This window comes from Psammomys obesus, unplaced genomic scaffold (assembly GCF_907164565.1).
Source record: "Psammomys obesus unplaced genomic scaffold, mPsaObe1.curated_primary_1811, whole genome shotgun sequence".
Classification (NCBI taxonomy): Eukaryota; Metazoa; Chordata; class Mammalia; order Rodentia; family Muridae; genus Psammomys; species Psammomys obesus.
This window is the reverse complement of record NW_026590511.1, coordinates 1,734,417-1,748,051: the sequence shown is the minus strand read 5'-3', so window position 1 is coordinate 1,748,051 and position 13,635 is coordinate 1,734,417. Positions and strand designations below refer to the sequence as shown.

Here is a 13,635-nt window from a genome sequence, read left to right as displayed (position 1 = left end):
AAACTGGAGTTCACCACCTCTGGCCGCACATACATGTAAGCCACGGTGACCTCAGCAGCCGACAGCAACCCTGAACCACTTCACATAGCAACCGACTCTCCTTTGAAGCTTTCAAAATTTCCGCATGGAGGGGCATAGGAGAAGAGGGAGGGCGGGATTGTGAGGGGACGAGGGGGGGCTACAGCTGGGATACAAAGTGAATAAACTGTAATTAATTCATTAATTAAAAAGTCCAAATGGATGCAGGCATAAACTTATTCTGACATTTTAAGTACATAAGGATCTAAGGGCAAGAATTTTATGAAATATTCTTTGAGCAGGCGATAACTACCTAAGTTCTAACTAGTCCCTAGCGGGCCGAAGCAAAGACTACATTTCCCAGAAGGCCGCGGGCGCCTCCAACAACCTAAAGCGGCCCTGGGAGCACTGACGTAAGCCGGAAGCGTGCACGTGCGAGCGGCCGGCGAGTGTCATGGCGGCCATTCGCCTCCTCCGGGCTTCCCGGATGTGGGCCGGCTGGCGGCTCCGGGCGCTCCCGGTCCCCGAGAGACCTGGAGAACTCTTTATCCGGGAATACGCCAAGAAGCCAGGTGAGCTGGCTCCGGAGAAACCAACATGGGCACGGCGGGAGGGACGGGAGAACGCTTGGCGCGCAGGCGCGCTGTGTGGGGAGGCGGGGCTGTGAGGGCGAACTGCGCAGGCGCAGAAACACCGGGTCCTAGTCTTAAGTAGGAGGCCAGTGGCGCCGCCTCCGTCGCTCGCCCCTTGCCATGGTGCTCAGTGCGCAGGCGCGATCCCTGGGACCGTAGAGTGGGGCGGGGCGCCTCGGTCGAACTTTGAGTGAATTACCTAACAGCGACGGTAAGTTACTGTTCTTATTTTAATTTTTAAAAATGTGGGGGAGCCGGGCCTGGTGGTGCACGCCTGTAATCCCAGCACTCAAGGCAGGAAGATCCCCGTGAGTTCAGTGAGTTCTGGTAAAGCGAGTCCAGGACAGTCAAGGCTACGCAGAGAAACCCTGTCTCAGGAAGAAAACTGTAGGTGGGCAGGTTGGTTCAGTGTGTAGAGCGCCTGCTGCGAAAGCCCGAGTTCGCTCCTCAGCACCCGCGTAAACGGGGGAAGGTGATGGTTGGTTCCACACACGCTGACAGTGCCCACCCCACAGGTTCACTTTTTAAACATTATGTTTGAAGGTAAACATGACCGCATATGCCTTTAATCCCGGCACTCGGGGTGGAGAGGCAGGGGGATCGCTTTGAGTTCCGGGCCTGCCAGGAAGAACCCATCTTAAAAAAAAAATATTTTTTTTAAAAATATTTTGTATTTTTTGGTGTTGTTCCAGGAGAGTTAAATAAGACCCAGAAGTCTCATGGCAGGTTGGCCTAGGGCTGCTGAGCCATCTCTCTAGTCTCGGTTTTAGTTTTTTGTTTGTTTTTTTGTTGTTGTTGTTTTGTTTGGGTTTTTTTTTTTTTTGAGACAGTCTTATGACCCCACCCCCCACACATACACCCCACCTCAGCTCCAGAATGCAGGGATGACAGGCCTGAGCCACCATGCCACCATGCCACCATCACTGTGTGGGGGGGGTGAGTGTTATTGGGAGGGTCTGTGCCGTGGCCACAAGGGATCCCATTATACATGGGAATGGCTGGGGTTGCCGGGGCCTGGAGGCCAGGAGGGGCCCAGAGCTGGGCAGGCTGACGTGACTTGAGCTTTCACTGTGCAGCCATCAAGGGCAAGGGTGGCAAGGGCTTCGTGGCCACTGAGGCACTGAAGGACCCCGAGGTGTGCACAGACCCCGAGCGGCTCACCACTCACGCCATGGGGGTCAACATCTACAAAGAAGGCGAGGACGTGGCCCTGAAGCCAGACTCCGAGTACCCTGAGTGGTGAGTGTGGCTGCACCGCATTGGGCCCGGCCACCCAGCCTGGAGTGACAGGATACTCCAGGACCGCTTCCCAGTGGAAGTGTCCCCTTTTTGGAGCAAGCTCAGAACCAGACAGTTAGCTGAGCAGGCAGGTGTGGTAGGCCACATTCCCAGGACACTGGGGGAGCCAGGGCCAATGGGATGAAGGCTGGCTGATCAGTGAGGCTGCAGTGAGTGTTTCCTGAGGAGGCTACAGGAAGCCAGGGCCCAGGGCATGGCCTGTGCAGGACAGAGCCCATTCTGTGGGAGCTGGAAAGAGGCTTTTGTGGCTGGAACAGAGGGGTCAAGGGGCAGAGCGGTACTGGAAGTAGGCCAGGGTCCTTAGGCCCATCCTCCTCCCTGAGACCCAGGACTCAGGGTTCAGAGCCCCAGCTGGATGTTGCCTGGAGCTCAGGAGTGGCCTTGCAACCTTGACTTCCCCACCCCCAGGCTGTTCCAGGTAAATTTGGGTCCCCCCAAAAAGCTGGAGGAACTCGAACCAGAGTCCCGAGAGTACTGGCGACTGTTGCGCAAACAGAACATCTGGCGTCACAACCGTCTGAGCAAGAACAAGAAGCTGTAGTGAGGATGGGATGTCTCACTGGAAACTGCCGGGGCCGGGGCCCGGCGAGAGGGCTTGGTGGAGAAAGGGCCATGCTGCCAAGCTGGAAGTCCTGAGTTCAGTCCCCAGAACTGGAGTGGGGGAAGGAGAGCGCTGACCTATAACTTGACCTCTGACCCTCACATGCTCACTATGGCGAGTGCAGGCCACACGCAGACACCCATGCGCACCCTGAATAAATATGAAAATAAAGGAGTAAATAAAGGCGCATGCTGCCCTGTGGTGCCACACCTGGGAGGCCCCTGGCTCTGGAGATGGAGTGGCCGAGCCTCTGCTAGCTGGCCGTGCTGTCTAGGACACCTCATGGGCAGGCTCTCCTGGGCTGGTCGTCCAGGCCTTTGAGCAGGCTAGGCCCGGGTGCCTCAGTTAAGGAAGGCCTGTGACTTGACCTGGTCGGGCAGGGGTTGCTTATGGACAGGTGTTGTGGACCCCAGGCGAGCTGCATACTCCTGCTTACCAAGGGAGTTAGGCCCAGGCCTGCCTGCCGTTTCCTTCTGTCTGGGACGGGGGTGGCCCGATTGTTGTTTATCGGACCCAGGGCCTGAGCCTGTCTTTGCCATCTGGATCATGAGCCAGCCTGGCCTGGGCATGTGGCCTGAGTCCAGATGGCCCAAGAGAATGGGTGAGACTGTGCTGTTGGGGCCGTGGGTCATGTAGATGCCCAGGTGGCAGGGACACCTGGCCTGGGGCCCACTGGGTGGTCCTGGTGACCTGTGCCTCACTGAGGGACCTGAGGCTCCATCCATACAGCAGGCATCTGGAGCCCTTTCTGGGTGCTAGCCCCCGTGCTGTTGCCCAGCAGGCAGAGGGGCAAGGATTCGCCTTACTCCTGATGCCCCATGGCTCCCTGTGCTTCCCCAGGACATTCCAAAGTGAGAGTAGAACCAAGAGTGTTAGCTGACCCCCACCTGCCCCGGCTCCAGGGGCCGCTCTCCAGCCCGGGCCTTCTCCCCGGCTGTGCTCTCTGCCTGGACCACCCACGCTCCTTCCACTCATCCTGTCAGCATGGCAGCCCCAGCCCACGCCACGGTGGGCACTGCGGCTCTCCCATGGAACGTGCATCTGTGTGAAGATTACAGCCACTGAGTTTAAGAGAAATTGTCTCCCTCACTGCTTGGCAGCGGCGCCCAGTGGTGGCCATGTGCTGCCCCTGGAAATGGGCCATTGGGACAGGGTGGTGGATGGGGAGGTTAGTCGGGGGGGGGGGGGGGGGGGGGTGGGGGGGGGGATAAATGGGTGGGGAGGTTGTGTGGGTGAGTTAATGGATGGATGACTGGGTGGTTGGTTGGCTGGGTGGAGGAGTGGTCTTGTGAATGGGGGGTGGTCTGTGGGTTGAGTGATGGGTTAGATGGATTGATGGGGTGGTTGTATGGATAGGATGGTGGGTAGACAGGTGGAGGGGCGGTGATTGGAGGGTGGATGAGTATCGGATGGGTGGGTAGGATCGCCGAGAGATGGGTGGTGGGTGGGTGGCTGGTGGCCAGGGATGGGTCAGGTGATAGGTGGCATGTGAGGCCAGACAGCATCCTGTGTGTGCCATGCTGTCAATGATGTTGTCAGCTTTGACCCCCAGCTTGGCGTCCTGGGTACCAACAAAGAAAACCACCCTGGCCTTGGTTTCCAAAGGCTGGCTCCCCTCTGCACCCTGCCACCTTCTCTTTGGGCAAGAGGTCTTCTGTCCTGGCATCTCTGCCCCTTCTGCGATACAGATACCCCATACTCTCACCCCGAATGGGACGTGATCTGAGTGCCCTGGCTCAGCACCCTCGCCTGTGGGGTGACCCTAGGCTTCTGTACTCAGGCTCCCTCCCCAGCCGGTGTTGAGGTAGGCCCTAAGGGCTGATGGCCAGTGGGTCTCCAGCCTGGCTGCTCGCAGGGGCCGTGTCCTCACAGGCTGGCGAGGCAGGTGCTCCAGGGCAGCCTGAGGTCCGCCCATGCGGGGGGGTGGGGGGGGAGGGCAGGGGCTCCGAGCATCACAGCCATCAAGAATCAGATGGGCTCAGAGGCTCGTGGGGCCGGGCATGGCCGCTGCAGCATGGAGCTGACTGTGCAGGCCTCTCCCCACCCAGGAGGACCACGGGCGTCGAAGAGACACTGTACAAAGTCCTTCCAATCACTCTTTATGGGGTGCCCTGGGTGTGGGGGTTCCAGGGGCAGCGGAGCCTGTGCGCTGGCCTGGCCTGGCCCTCTGCACCTCAGTCCTTTGCTCCACCCTTGGGGGGTCAGGTGTCCTGGCTCCGTGGGGGGGCTGAGCCCTCAGCCTCCTGTCCCCCAGTGGGAGCTGTGAGGCCAGCACTGCGGAGCTCTCGTCCCAGCTTCTCGGCTATTTTGCGGAAGGAAGGTCTGCGCGCGGGCTCTGCCTCCCAGCAGCCGCCCATGAGGGCGTGCACCGGGCCCGGGCAGCCATCAGGCGGCTCCATGCGGTAACCCTTCTCCACAGCCTCGGACACCTCCTTTAGCGACTGCAGACACAGGGCGGAGCGTGGGCGGGGGCGGTCAGCCACAGGCCGCCCCTCCCCAGGCCTCTGCTCACCATCTTCGGGTATGGGGCTCTTCCATATGAGAAGACTTCCCACAGCAGTACCCCAAAACTCCAGACGTCCGACTTGCTGGAGAACCGCTGTTGGGCAGAGGTCAGGGTGAGGAGAGTCAGTCCAGGGCTGCTCCTCCCCTCCACACTAAGCCATGTCTGCTTCAGAGATGGGGAGGCTGAGACCCAGGGAAGGGCCAACAAATGTGTGGGGCTCACTGGAGAGGCAGCCATTTTCCCTGGAAGCACAGAGCGCATAGGGCCACACAGCACAGAACGTCAAGCCCCGGTGGCAGGGCCACTCACCCCATTCTTGAGAGCCTCGGGTGCTGTCCACTTGACTGGCAGCCGGCTTGAGTCCAGCCCCTTCCGCTCGGCCTTCGCTAGGCCGAAGTCACTGACCTTGGCCACGAGGTCCTCAGAGACCAGGATGTTGCGGGCAGCCAGGTCCCGGTGTACCAGCTTCTTGCTCTCCAGATACTCCATGCCCTCGGCAACGTGCCTAGGAACGGACAACGCCCGGTCACCCTGCCGTCGGGCCTCAGTTTCCCCTTCAACTGGGGACCTACCTTCCTGGGAGGAATGCCACTTACAGAGAAAAGTGCAGGAGCTGGGAGGTACTCACGAGCGCGCGGCCCCGAGTGCGCAGGAAGTTCACCAGGTTGCCCTGTTTGAGGGGAGGGACCTGGGGGTCTCCAGGCTGCTGGGCCACCCCTGCCCGGCCACCCAGCTGCCACCCCACACACCTTGCTCACATGCTCCATGACAATGTACAAGCCATGGTGCAGGATCACGCCGAGGAGTCGCACCAGGTTCCTGTGCTGCAGCTTTCTGACGGGGGGAGAGGGGGTCCTGACATGAGCATTCCTGACATGAGCATTCCCTGGACCCCGCCGAGGAGTCTACCAGGTTCCTGTGCTGTGCTTTCTGGGAGAGAGGGGGTCCTGACGTGAGCCCGCCCTGGACCCCAGCCCTAGAATCTGGTCCTACCCAGCCACTCACGTCATCACAGCTGTCTCATCCAGGAAGGCCTGGGCTGTGACGTCACACTTGATATTCTTCACGGCCACCTTCTGGCCCAGGTACTCGCCCTGCAGGACAGCTGTGGACGGGGACAGAGCTCGGTAGCTGCCAGCAAGACAGACAGGCACACCTGCTGATATTCCTGCCGAGAATCTCCCAGTGAGGGGTTGGGACCGTGGCCTAAATATAGTGTTGGATCTACGTTCAGAAGGCCTTGTTCTATCCCCAGGCCCCAGAAGAGAAATAAATAATTAATGCAAATATGACGGCTGTCTCATTCATGATTCAAATTTCCGTTCCATAAAAAAGCCCACAGACGCTACCCATGTTTGCATAGTTTCCAGCTGCTTGGGATGGGCCAGGCTGGCCTGAGGGCAGTTTACCGTCCCAACCTAAGCCCCAGAATACTGCATACAAAGAAGACATTCTGAGTAGAGCTCGCTCCCGCACAGGATTCTGGGAGCCGAGGGTGGGGCTGCTCCCCAGGCACCTGAGAGCCCACTCCTGCCCGCAGTGTCCAGCTTCGAGGGACAGTTCTGAGCACTGCCTTCTGTGCCCCTCCTCACCTCCAAACTCCCCCTCTCCGATCTGTGCTCCCAGCGTCAGGTGCTGCAGGTCCAGTAGCCAGCCAGCTGCAGGGACAGAGACCAGATCAGAGGGAGACCAGAGCCAGCGCTCTGCCAATCAGCCTGCATCAGTGAGCTGTGGGGAGCTGACATCCTGCAGCTGTGCACTCCTGCGCTGCGCCTGCCGCGCAGCTGCCCCTGCCCCAAGGCCGTAAGGAGCACACCCCACTCCTGGTACCAGTTACAGTCCCGAGAGCCCCGGGCTGCCCCAGGCTGTCATCACAGTCCACAGCTTCCCCAGACTTCAGCCGAGGCTCCAGGATCTCCCTCTAGGGTGGGGAGTGTGGACCCCCCCCCACACTGTGCCCCTTCAGCCTCTGGGAGGGTCCTGGCGGATCTTCCAGGGATGCTATTTCCCTGCGCAGACCCTACACCTGCCTCTGAAAGCCTCCCACAAAGCCCTCTAATCTTGGGGTCTGAGGAGTCAAGCAGGACCTCTCTCCACTGCAGGCCTTTCTCTGGGACTCTAGGCCCAAGGGGAGACACAGGCTTGGAGGACTCCAGGGCTTAACAAAGCCAGGGCTTGGGGCTTGTGGGTGAGAGGTTGAGGCTAGGAGGCAGGGAAATGGAGGGCTGAGGGATGGGGCCTGGGCAGCCAGGAAGGTGGGAGGCTGGGAAGGTGGGAGGCGGGAGGACTGAGGCTCAGGCTCCTGGAATGTGTGAAGATGTCCTCGCTGGCAGCAGCCATACCCTTTGCAAGCTCCTCCTCCGCCGACTTGGCACCCTGCTTCCTCTTTGGCTTGACCAGCTTGGTGCAGATGGCCCCCTTGTCCTTGGTGTAATGCTGTGGGGCGGCGGCAGTGAGCTCTGGCTGTCGGGACCCCTGCTCCCTCCCTTCCACCACCCCCAACCGTCTCCCCAGGGAGGCAGGCAGAACCCCCCAGGTGCCACGGCGAGCAGGTTTCCATGGCAACAGTAGGGGCGAATAATGGAAGGTGAGGGGCAGCTGGTGTCAAGACAGGGCTCCCTGGAGAGGTGACCCCGGCTCTAGGGCCCGGGCAGCCAGCAGGGACCTCCCTCCGTCCGTGCACCCCTCCCGGCCCGGCCTCTGGCCGCAGGTCACCTCCACCATGTCCATCAGATTACAGAAGCACGCGGCCTCGTCGATGGTCAGGTGCCCGTCTCGGTGCAGCACGCGGTAGTGGATGACGTCGCGGCCAAAGCTGACACACAGGACGTAGTCCCCGGGGTGGCGGGCCGATTCCCGCACGAGGAACAGCCCGTCCTCCGGGGGCTGCAGCTGCTGCACGGCTTCCTGTCCCGAGATCTTGCCGTGGAACCAGCTGTGTGGCGGCGTGAGGAGAGGGGCCCGTCAGGCCAGGCGGCCGGGCCCCGGTGCCACCCGCCCCGGCACGGCGCCACTCAGGCGCCACTCACGGCATGAGGCTGAGCTTGGGGTCTGTGGAGAGCGCCTCCCGAGGCCGCAGGGCCGCGGCGGCCAGCAGCCCTTCCTGCCCGCTGCTGTGGTGCTTGGCGCGGTACCAGCTCTTGTCCTGCACAGGAAGGGGAGGAGCCTGTGGTTGTCCGCCCTGGCGCCCCCAACTCACCCACCTACCCGTCCGCTTCCCCCCCTCACCTCACAGGCCTCCAAGATGGTCACCATGTCTCCCTTGCGGAAGGCCAGCTCACCCGGCTTGGGGCGTGAGTTCTCACACTTGGTCATACATTGAGTCCCAGGAGCCCAGCGCCGCTGGGGAGGAGACAGGCAGGGGGCTGTCAGGGACAGCAGGGACAAGTGGAAAATGGAGGGACTGAGGGCTGCTGGGGACAGAAGATGGGACGAGGGGATGGTGAAGACTCAGGCCTGTAGCTTAGGGCTTAGGTGGTTGAGGCAGGAGGATTCCAGACCAGCTAAAGGATAGCCTGGGCTACCTAAGAGTCTCTCAAAACTAAAAAGTAAAGCCAGGCACGGTGGCCCCACACCTGAAATCCCAGCACTCGGTGGGCAGAGACAAGTGGATCGCTGTGAGTCTGAGGCCAGCCTGGGCTACAATGGATTTCCAAGCCAGGCATAGCTACATAGTGAGACCCTGTCCTAAAAGTAAAATAAAGAAGAGTAAAAGCCTGGGTACCGAGAGAGAACGGCAGGGCAGAAGGGACACAAAGTCACAGGGGGAGGCAGAATTACAGCCACGTGGGGCCAGCCTGGTTGGGCCCCTTGGGACTGTCAGCGTGGGGGGCCCATCCCAACCCCCGGAGGGGACAGTTGAGGAAGGTCTGCCGACTCGGCCCACACTCACGGTCGGCATCCTAGCTGTGGCAGGCGAGGGGTGCCAGGCTCGAAGGAACGGAGGGCTCACCTGTGGAGGAGGCAGTGTCATGGGGGGCGGGGGTCCCCGGGGCCAGTCCCTCCCTCCGGTGGCTGAGGTGGCTGCGGTGGCATCTGTTCTGCAGCCCTTGGCCTCAGGGAAGTACGCTTTACCCGAAAGAGGTCCTTAGACTCCCCAAAGGCCAGCCAGGAGACCCCAGAGCCTCGCCCTGCCATTGCTCGGGAGGGGAAACTGAGGCCCGGAGGCAAGAGTGGAGCGACCTGATGGCCCGGGTGGCAGCCAGGGTTGTGTGTGGGGAGGAGGCGGCCTGAAGCTTCCTCTTTCCTGGGCCGTGGGCAGGGGCTGTGACTCAAGGTCATTCCTGGGAATCCGACCCGGGGAGGAGCCTGGGGGACGGGGCTCCCTGCGGCAGGTCGGGTCAGCAGGGGTCACCGCGGAAACACCGGAAAGGACCCAACCCACCCCGGGCGGGCACTGCCTGTGGCTGCCTGGGCGCCCCGACCCGTGGCTGGCGGGGGGGCAGAACGGGAGGCCGGGGTGCGCTCCTGGCCTCGGGCGCAGAGGGGTTTGCGCAGCAGCTGCGCGCGGGCAGACGCACACGTGCGTGCGGGCACAGGTGCCACCAGGCACCGGCGTGTGCGCAGAACGGGCGCCGCCGAGGCTCGTGCCCCCGTGCGCGTGCCTCGGGCGCACACGGGCCCGCAGCGACCCCCGGGGCGCTCGCATTCGGGGACGCGCACCCCGCACCCGGGGAGGGGCGGGCTCGGCCCGGCGCGCCTGCGCCCCCGGGGCCAGGACCGTTTTGGGGGGTGGCGTTCCCTCTCCACCCGCGTGCACGCGCTCACCTGCTCAGGGCGCAGCTCCGGGAGGGTCCCCGCCAGCGGGTCCAGCACCCGGAGGCTCAACTCGGAGCAACTTGCTCAGCTTCCTCATTTTGGGGCGAGGATGGAGGGGACCCGGCTCGGAGCCCCTGCGGGTCCTAGCGCCGGCCGCACTGCGGGCCGCGCTGCCACCTCCTCCCGCTCCGCCCCCCACGCCCTCCGGGCTGGGTGCTGAGTACCGGGTGCTGGATGCCGGGTACTCTCGGGTCCCCACTGGGTCCCGGCCTTCCGGCACCCACCCCAGGAAAGCTGGGAGCGCATAATAGCTCGAGCACGCGCAGGTGCAAGTAGGAAGGAGTTCCCGGTCTGGGGAGGCAAACACACACACACACACACACACACACACACACACACACACACACACACACTTTCAGAAATGCCAGCCACAGTCTGCTGTGGAGCAGTCGAATTTCCTCCAAGCACTCGGGAAGTAGAGGCAGGAGCTCTGCGAGTTCGAGGCCAGCCGGGGCCACATAAAGAGCTACATAGCGAAGCCCTGTCTCAAAAAAAAAAAAAAAAAAAAAAAAGACAATAAAACCTAATCAATTAATTCAGAAGAGGCTGGTGCTCCATGGTAGAGCACAAGTTTGGACAGCGATGCCCAGCCCTGACGGACGCAACATTCCCAGAAGCCACAGGTCACCAATCACCAGTGCCCAGGCAGGTGCGGTTACCACTGGCCCGCGAGGCCGGGAGGCTGCAAGCCATCAGGGCTGAGCTTCCGCTCCTTCCCGCTGCCCCAGCTGCTGAAGTCGCTGGCTCCCTCCTGGCTGTGGCTGTTCCGCATCCTCTCTGCAGGCAGATGCCCGCGTGCAGTGGCCCCAGTGTTGTGCGGTGACCAGCCGCATTCTGACCCGGGCTGACACCCGCCTGGGGAGCCCCCTATGGATGTTTATTCTGCTGCCTGCAGATAGCACAGTGAGGCCTGGCCTGGGGCTCTCTTCGGGGTGGCACACGGTGTCCCAGGCCGGAGAGGTGGAAGCAGAGGGTCAGGAGTGAGGGCCAGCCCCAGGTACACAGGCAATTTGAGGCCAGCCTGGGCTACCTGAGAAGCATATGGGTTAAAGTGACACTGTCCCTGTGGACTGAGGGGCATACTTGCAATTTTAAGCCTTTGGGGAGAGATCAGAATACGCAGGGCATTTCCTGAAACAAACACCATAAATGGTGTCTCTCTCTGTGCACGATTATCTTTGAGGCGCTGAGTGGGGGCGTGTGGGGTGTGATCCCTTTTCCGGGGCCCTTACAGCTGTCGCTCCGAGGACGCTCAGGACCTGCCATCACACCTGCCTGGACCAGGCGTGCCAGGCCACAAACCGAGCAGAGGAAACCGTGCTGCTGGGCAGTTCCTACCCCTGCTGAGCACAGCCCTGTCCCTCCTGGATGTTTGATGTGGGGCATATGAGGCTGTTGGGGGCTGTTCACGCTGCCGAAGGAAGCTGGGGCCAGGCTCCTCGGGCACAGCACTCGACTGGCACGCACGAAGGCCTGGGCTCTGCCCCAGCACCACATACTGCAGGTGTGATGGTGTGCGTCTGTCAGTCATCCCAGCAAAGGGGATCTGAGGCCGGATCAGGACTTCCGGGTCAGCCTCAGCAGTCTGGAATGACCTGGACTAGGAGAGACTGTCTCAGAAGAAGGGATCTATAAGATGCCCGGACACTCTGCTTTAAGACAGTTTCCCTCACAGCACAGGCTAGCCTAGAACTCACGTTCCTGCCTCAGCATCCCGAGTGCCGGGATGACAGGTGTGTGACACTACTGTCAGCGGGGTCACGGAGTCTGTTGCTTCCCTGTGCCCACTTGGCAGATGGGGACACCGAGGCTCCGAGACTAACTGCCATCAGTCAAGACACTGGGGACACCCAAGCATCTGGGTTTCCATGGAGACCACTCCCTTCCAGCCTGCATCGCGGCCAGATCCGCCTGCCCCAATTAACATGCCTTTAAATTTAGCTCCGCATGGCGCTTCTCGTGCTAGGGGACTCTCAGATGCAGGGAAGGACGAGGCTTCCTGCCCAGAGAACACCCCTCAGGCTCACGAGGCCCGGTCGGCCCTCCGCCCTCCTTTTTTTGTCTGTTTGGAGACAGGGTTTCACTGTCTACCCGGGGCTCCTGGTCATACTATGCAAAGCACAGAGCGACCTGGCGAGAGGAGCTGCCTCTACGTCACGTCTGCAGGAGAAAAGCGGGGATGGAGATGTGGTCACGGCCCACCCATGCCCGCTGCGTGCCTGGGGAGGCCCCTCCACAGGGTGAGGGAACCCACTCGTGAGGGGCGCGCGCGCACACACACACACACACACACACACACACACACACACACACGTGCACATTTTAAGTCTGCGTGGCCAGTAGACTCCAGCAGCCCCTCTGTGATCCTGAAGTTTCTTTCCTTTATTTTTATTTGTGGGGTAATAAGGAAAACCTAGACCCTTATAATTTTTTGGTTTGGACACAGGGTCTCCCTCTCTGTAGCCTCGGCTGGCCTCAGACTCAGAGATCCGCCTCCCAAGCGTGGACCAAAGGCGTGCTTCACCACCGCCTCCCGGCTCCAGCACAAAATTTTCTCCCAATGCCCGCGACGTGAAAGCGACCATTTAACCCCGTCCCGCTCACAGAGTGGAACTGAGGCTGTCCCCAGCGCACCCACCTCCATCCCTTCCCCTGCCCAGGGCCCTCGCCGTCCCACTTGCTGTCCCTGGGGCTCTAACTCAGACCCTGCGGCCTGTGTCCTGTGTGTGGCCCGTGTCGCTGGCATTGTGCCCTCAAGGGGCCACCGGCCTTGGAGCGGCTGCCGGCAATGTCCTCCGCGGCTGTGTAATATTCCAGCGCGGGGCTGCCCACTCGCCCCCTGGAGAAGTCTCCTTGGCCAGTGACAACCACGGGACACTTTATTTTCACAACGCTAGTGAACACGGGGTGGGGAGCCCGGGCTGGGGGTTCCGGGGACCCCTCCTGAGGAGCACCGGTCCTCTGGCCAGGTCCTACTCCGAGCCACCGCGGTCATCCCTCGCCCCTCCTGAGGTCAGCAGTGACCTTGCGCAAGCCGCGGAGGCCGTCTTCCGGACCCGTCCTGCCGGGGCTGCGGCCCCGCCCACACACGCGCGTCATCCGCCCACACTCACCTTGTCTCCTAGCAACGCTCCCCTGCATCCGCAGCCCTGGTCCAGCCCTATGCGCCCCGGCGGTCCCGGCTTCCTGCCTGGTCTGGGGTCCAGCCCGGTGCCCTGGCCGCAGCTGGCCCGCACGGTGTCCCCTGTCCCGGGGGGTCAGGCGCTGCGGCTCTTCGCGGCTTCAGCGAGCGGCGGGGCCCAGACGGGACTCCATCTGGACCCGACTCCGCGCCCACCAAATGCTGGATTTCGCTCTCTCCGCGGCAGCTCCAAGCTCCGTGGTTTGGGGTTGCTAGGCGGGTCCGATTTAACTCTTTGTCACCTGGTGTGGACTCAGCCGCCTTCCCAGGGAGGCTCAGGTGGACTGGGCGGAGGGGCTCAGTGCAGGGCGCGGAGGGGGAGCCAGGGCGCTCTCCCGCGATCACTGAGCCCGGCCACCAAGGTCTCCGCCTTCTGTCCCCCAGCTGGGAAGCCCTGTCCCCTGTCCCCCGTCCCCCGCCGCGGAGACGCGGGCTCTGCGCGCTGCCGGGAAGAGCTTTCCCGTTGGTTGGGTTACCCATGTGCGCGCAGCCAGCTAGACCCAGCGCCAGGCTGACGTCTCCTGTCTGCCCAGGGTGGTGGCCGGCGCGGGAAGCCGTGGCTCGCGGGGGGAGGGGGGGG

The 13,635-nt window shown here is 62.0% G+C and overlaps 2 protein-coding genes across 7 annotated transcripts; one reads left to right on the top strand and one right to left on the bottom strand.

The window, feature by feature from the left end:
- The first annotated feature begins 427 nt into the window (after positions 1-427).
- On the top strand, positions 428-2,737 carry Mrpl54 (mitochondrial ribosomal protein L54). Its single transcript, XM_055607872.1, has 3 exons — positions 428-590; positions 1,727-1,889; positions 2,358-2,737. The coding sequence occupies exons 1-3, from the start codon at positions 473-475 to the stop codon at positions 2,488-2,490; spliced, it is 414 nt and encodes a 137-aa protein (XP_055463847.1). The 5' UTR covers positions 428-472; the 3' UTR covers positions 2,491-2,737.
- Positions 2,738-4,535: 1,798 nt separating this feature from the next.
- On the bottom strand, positions 4,536-13,448 carry Matk (megakaryocyte-associated tyrosine kinase). Of its 6 annotated transcripts, none has more exons than XM_055607729.1 (14): positions 12,988-13,448; positions 8,949-9,008; positions 8,632-8,743; positions 8,285-8,398; positions 8,086-8,201; positions 7,772-7,991; positions 7,399-7,492; positions 6,649-6,714; positions 6,062-6,161; positions 5,815-5,890; positions 5,653-5,726; positions 5,366-5,561; positions 5,063-5,149; positions 4,536-4,991 (listed from the first exon to the last, which is right to left on the bottom strand). In XM_055607729.1, exons 3-14 carry the CDS (start codon positions 8,719-8,721, stop codon positions 4,752-4,754), a joined length of 1,473 nt encoding a protein of 490 aa, XP_055463704.1. In that variant the 5' UTR covers positions 8,722-8,743; positions 8,949-9,008; positions 12,988-13,448; the 3' UTR covers positions 4,536-4,751. The 6 variants fall into 6 exon arrangements, with proteins under 6 accessions (XP_055463704.1, XP_055463703.1, XP_055463709.1 ...); XM_055607728.1 differs by having other exon boundaries at positions 4,537-4,991; positions 5,806-5,890; positions 12,988-13,446; XM_055607734.1 differs by lacking the exons at positions 8,632-8,743; positions 12,988-13,448 and adding an exon at positions 9,131-9,432 and having other exon boundaries at positions 4,537-4,991; positions 5,806-5,890.
- Between the last annotated feature and the right edge of the window lie 187 nt (positions 13,449-13,635).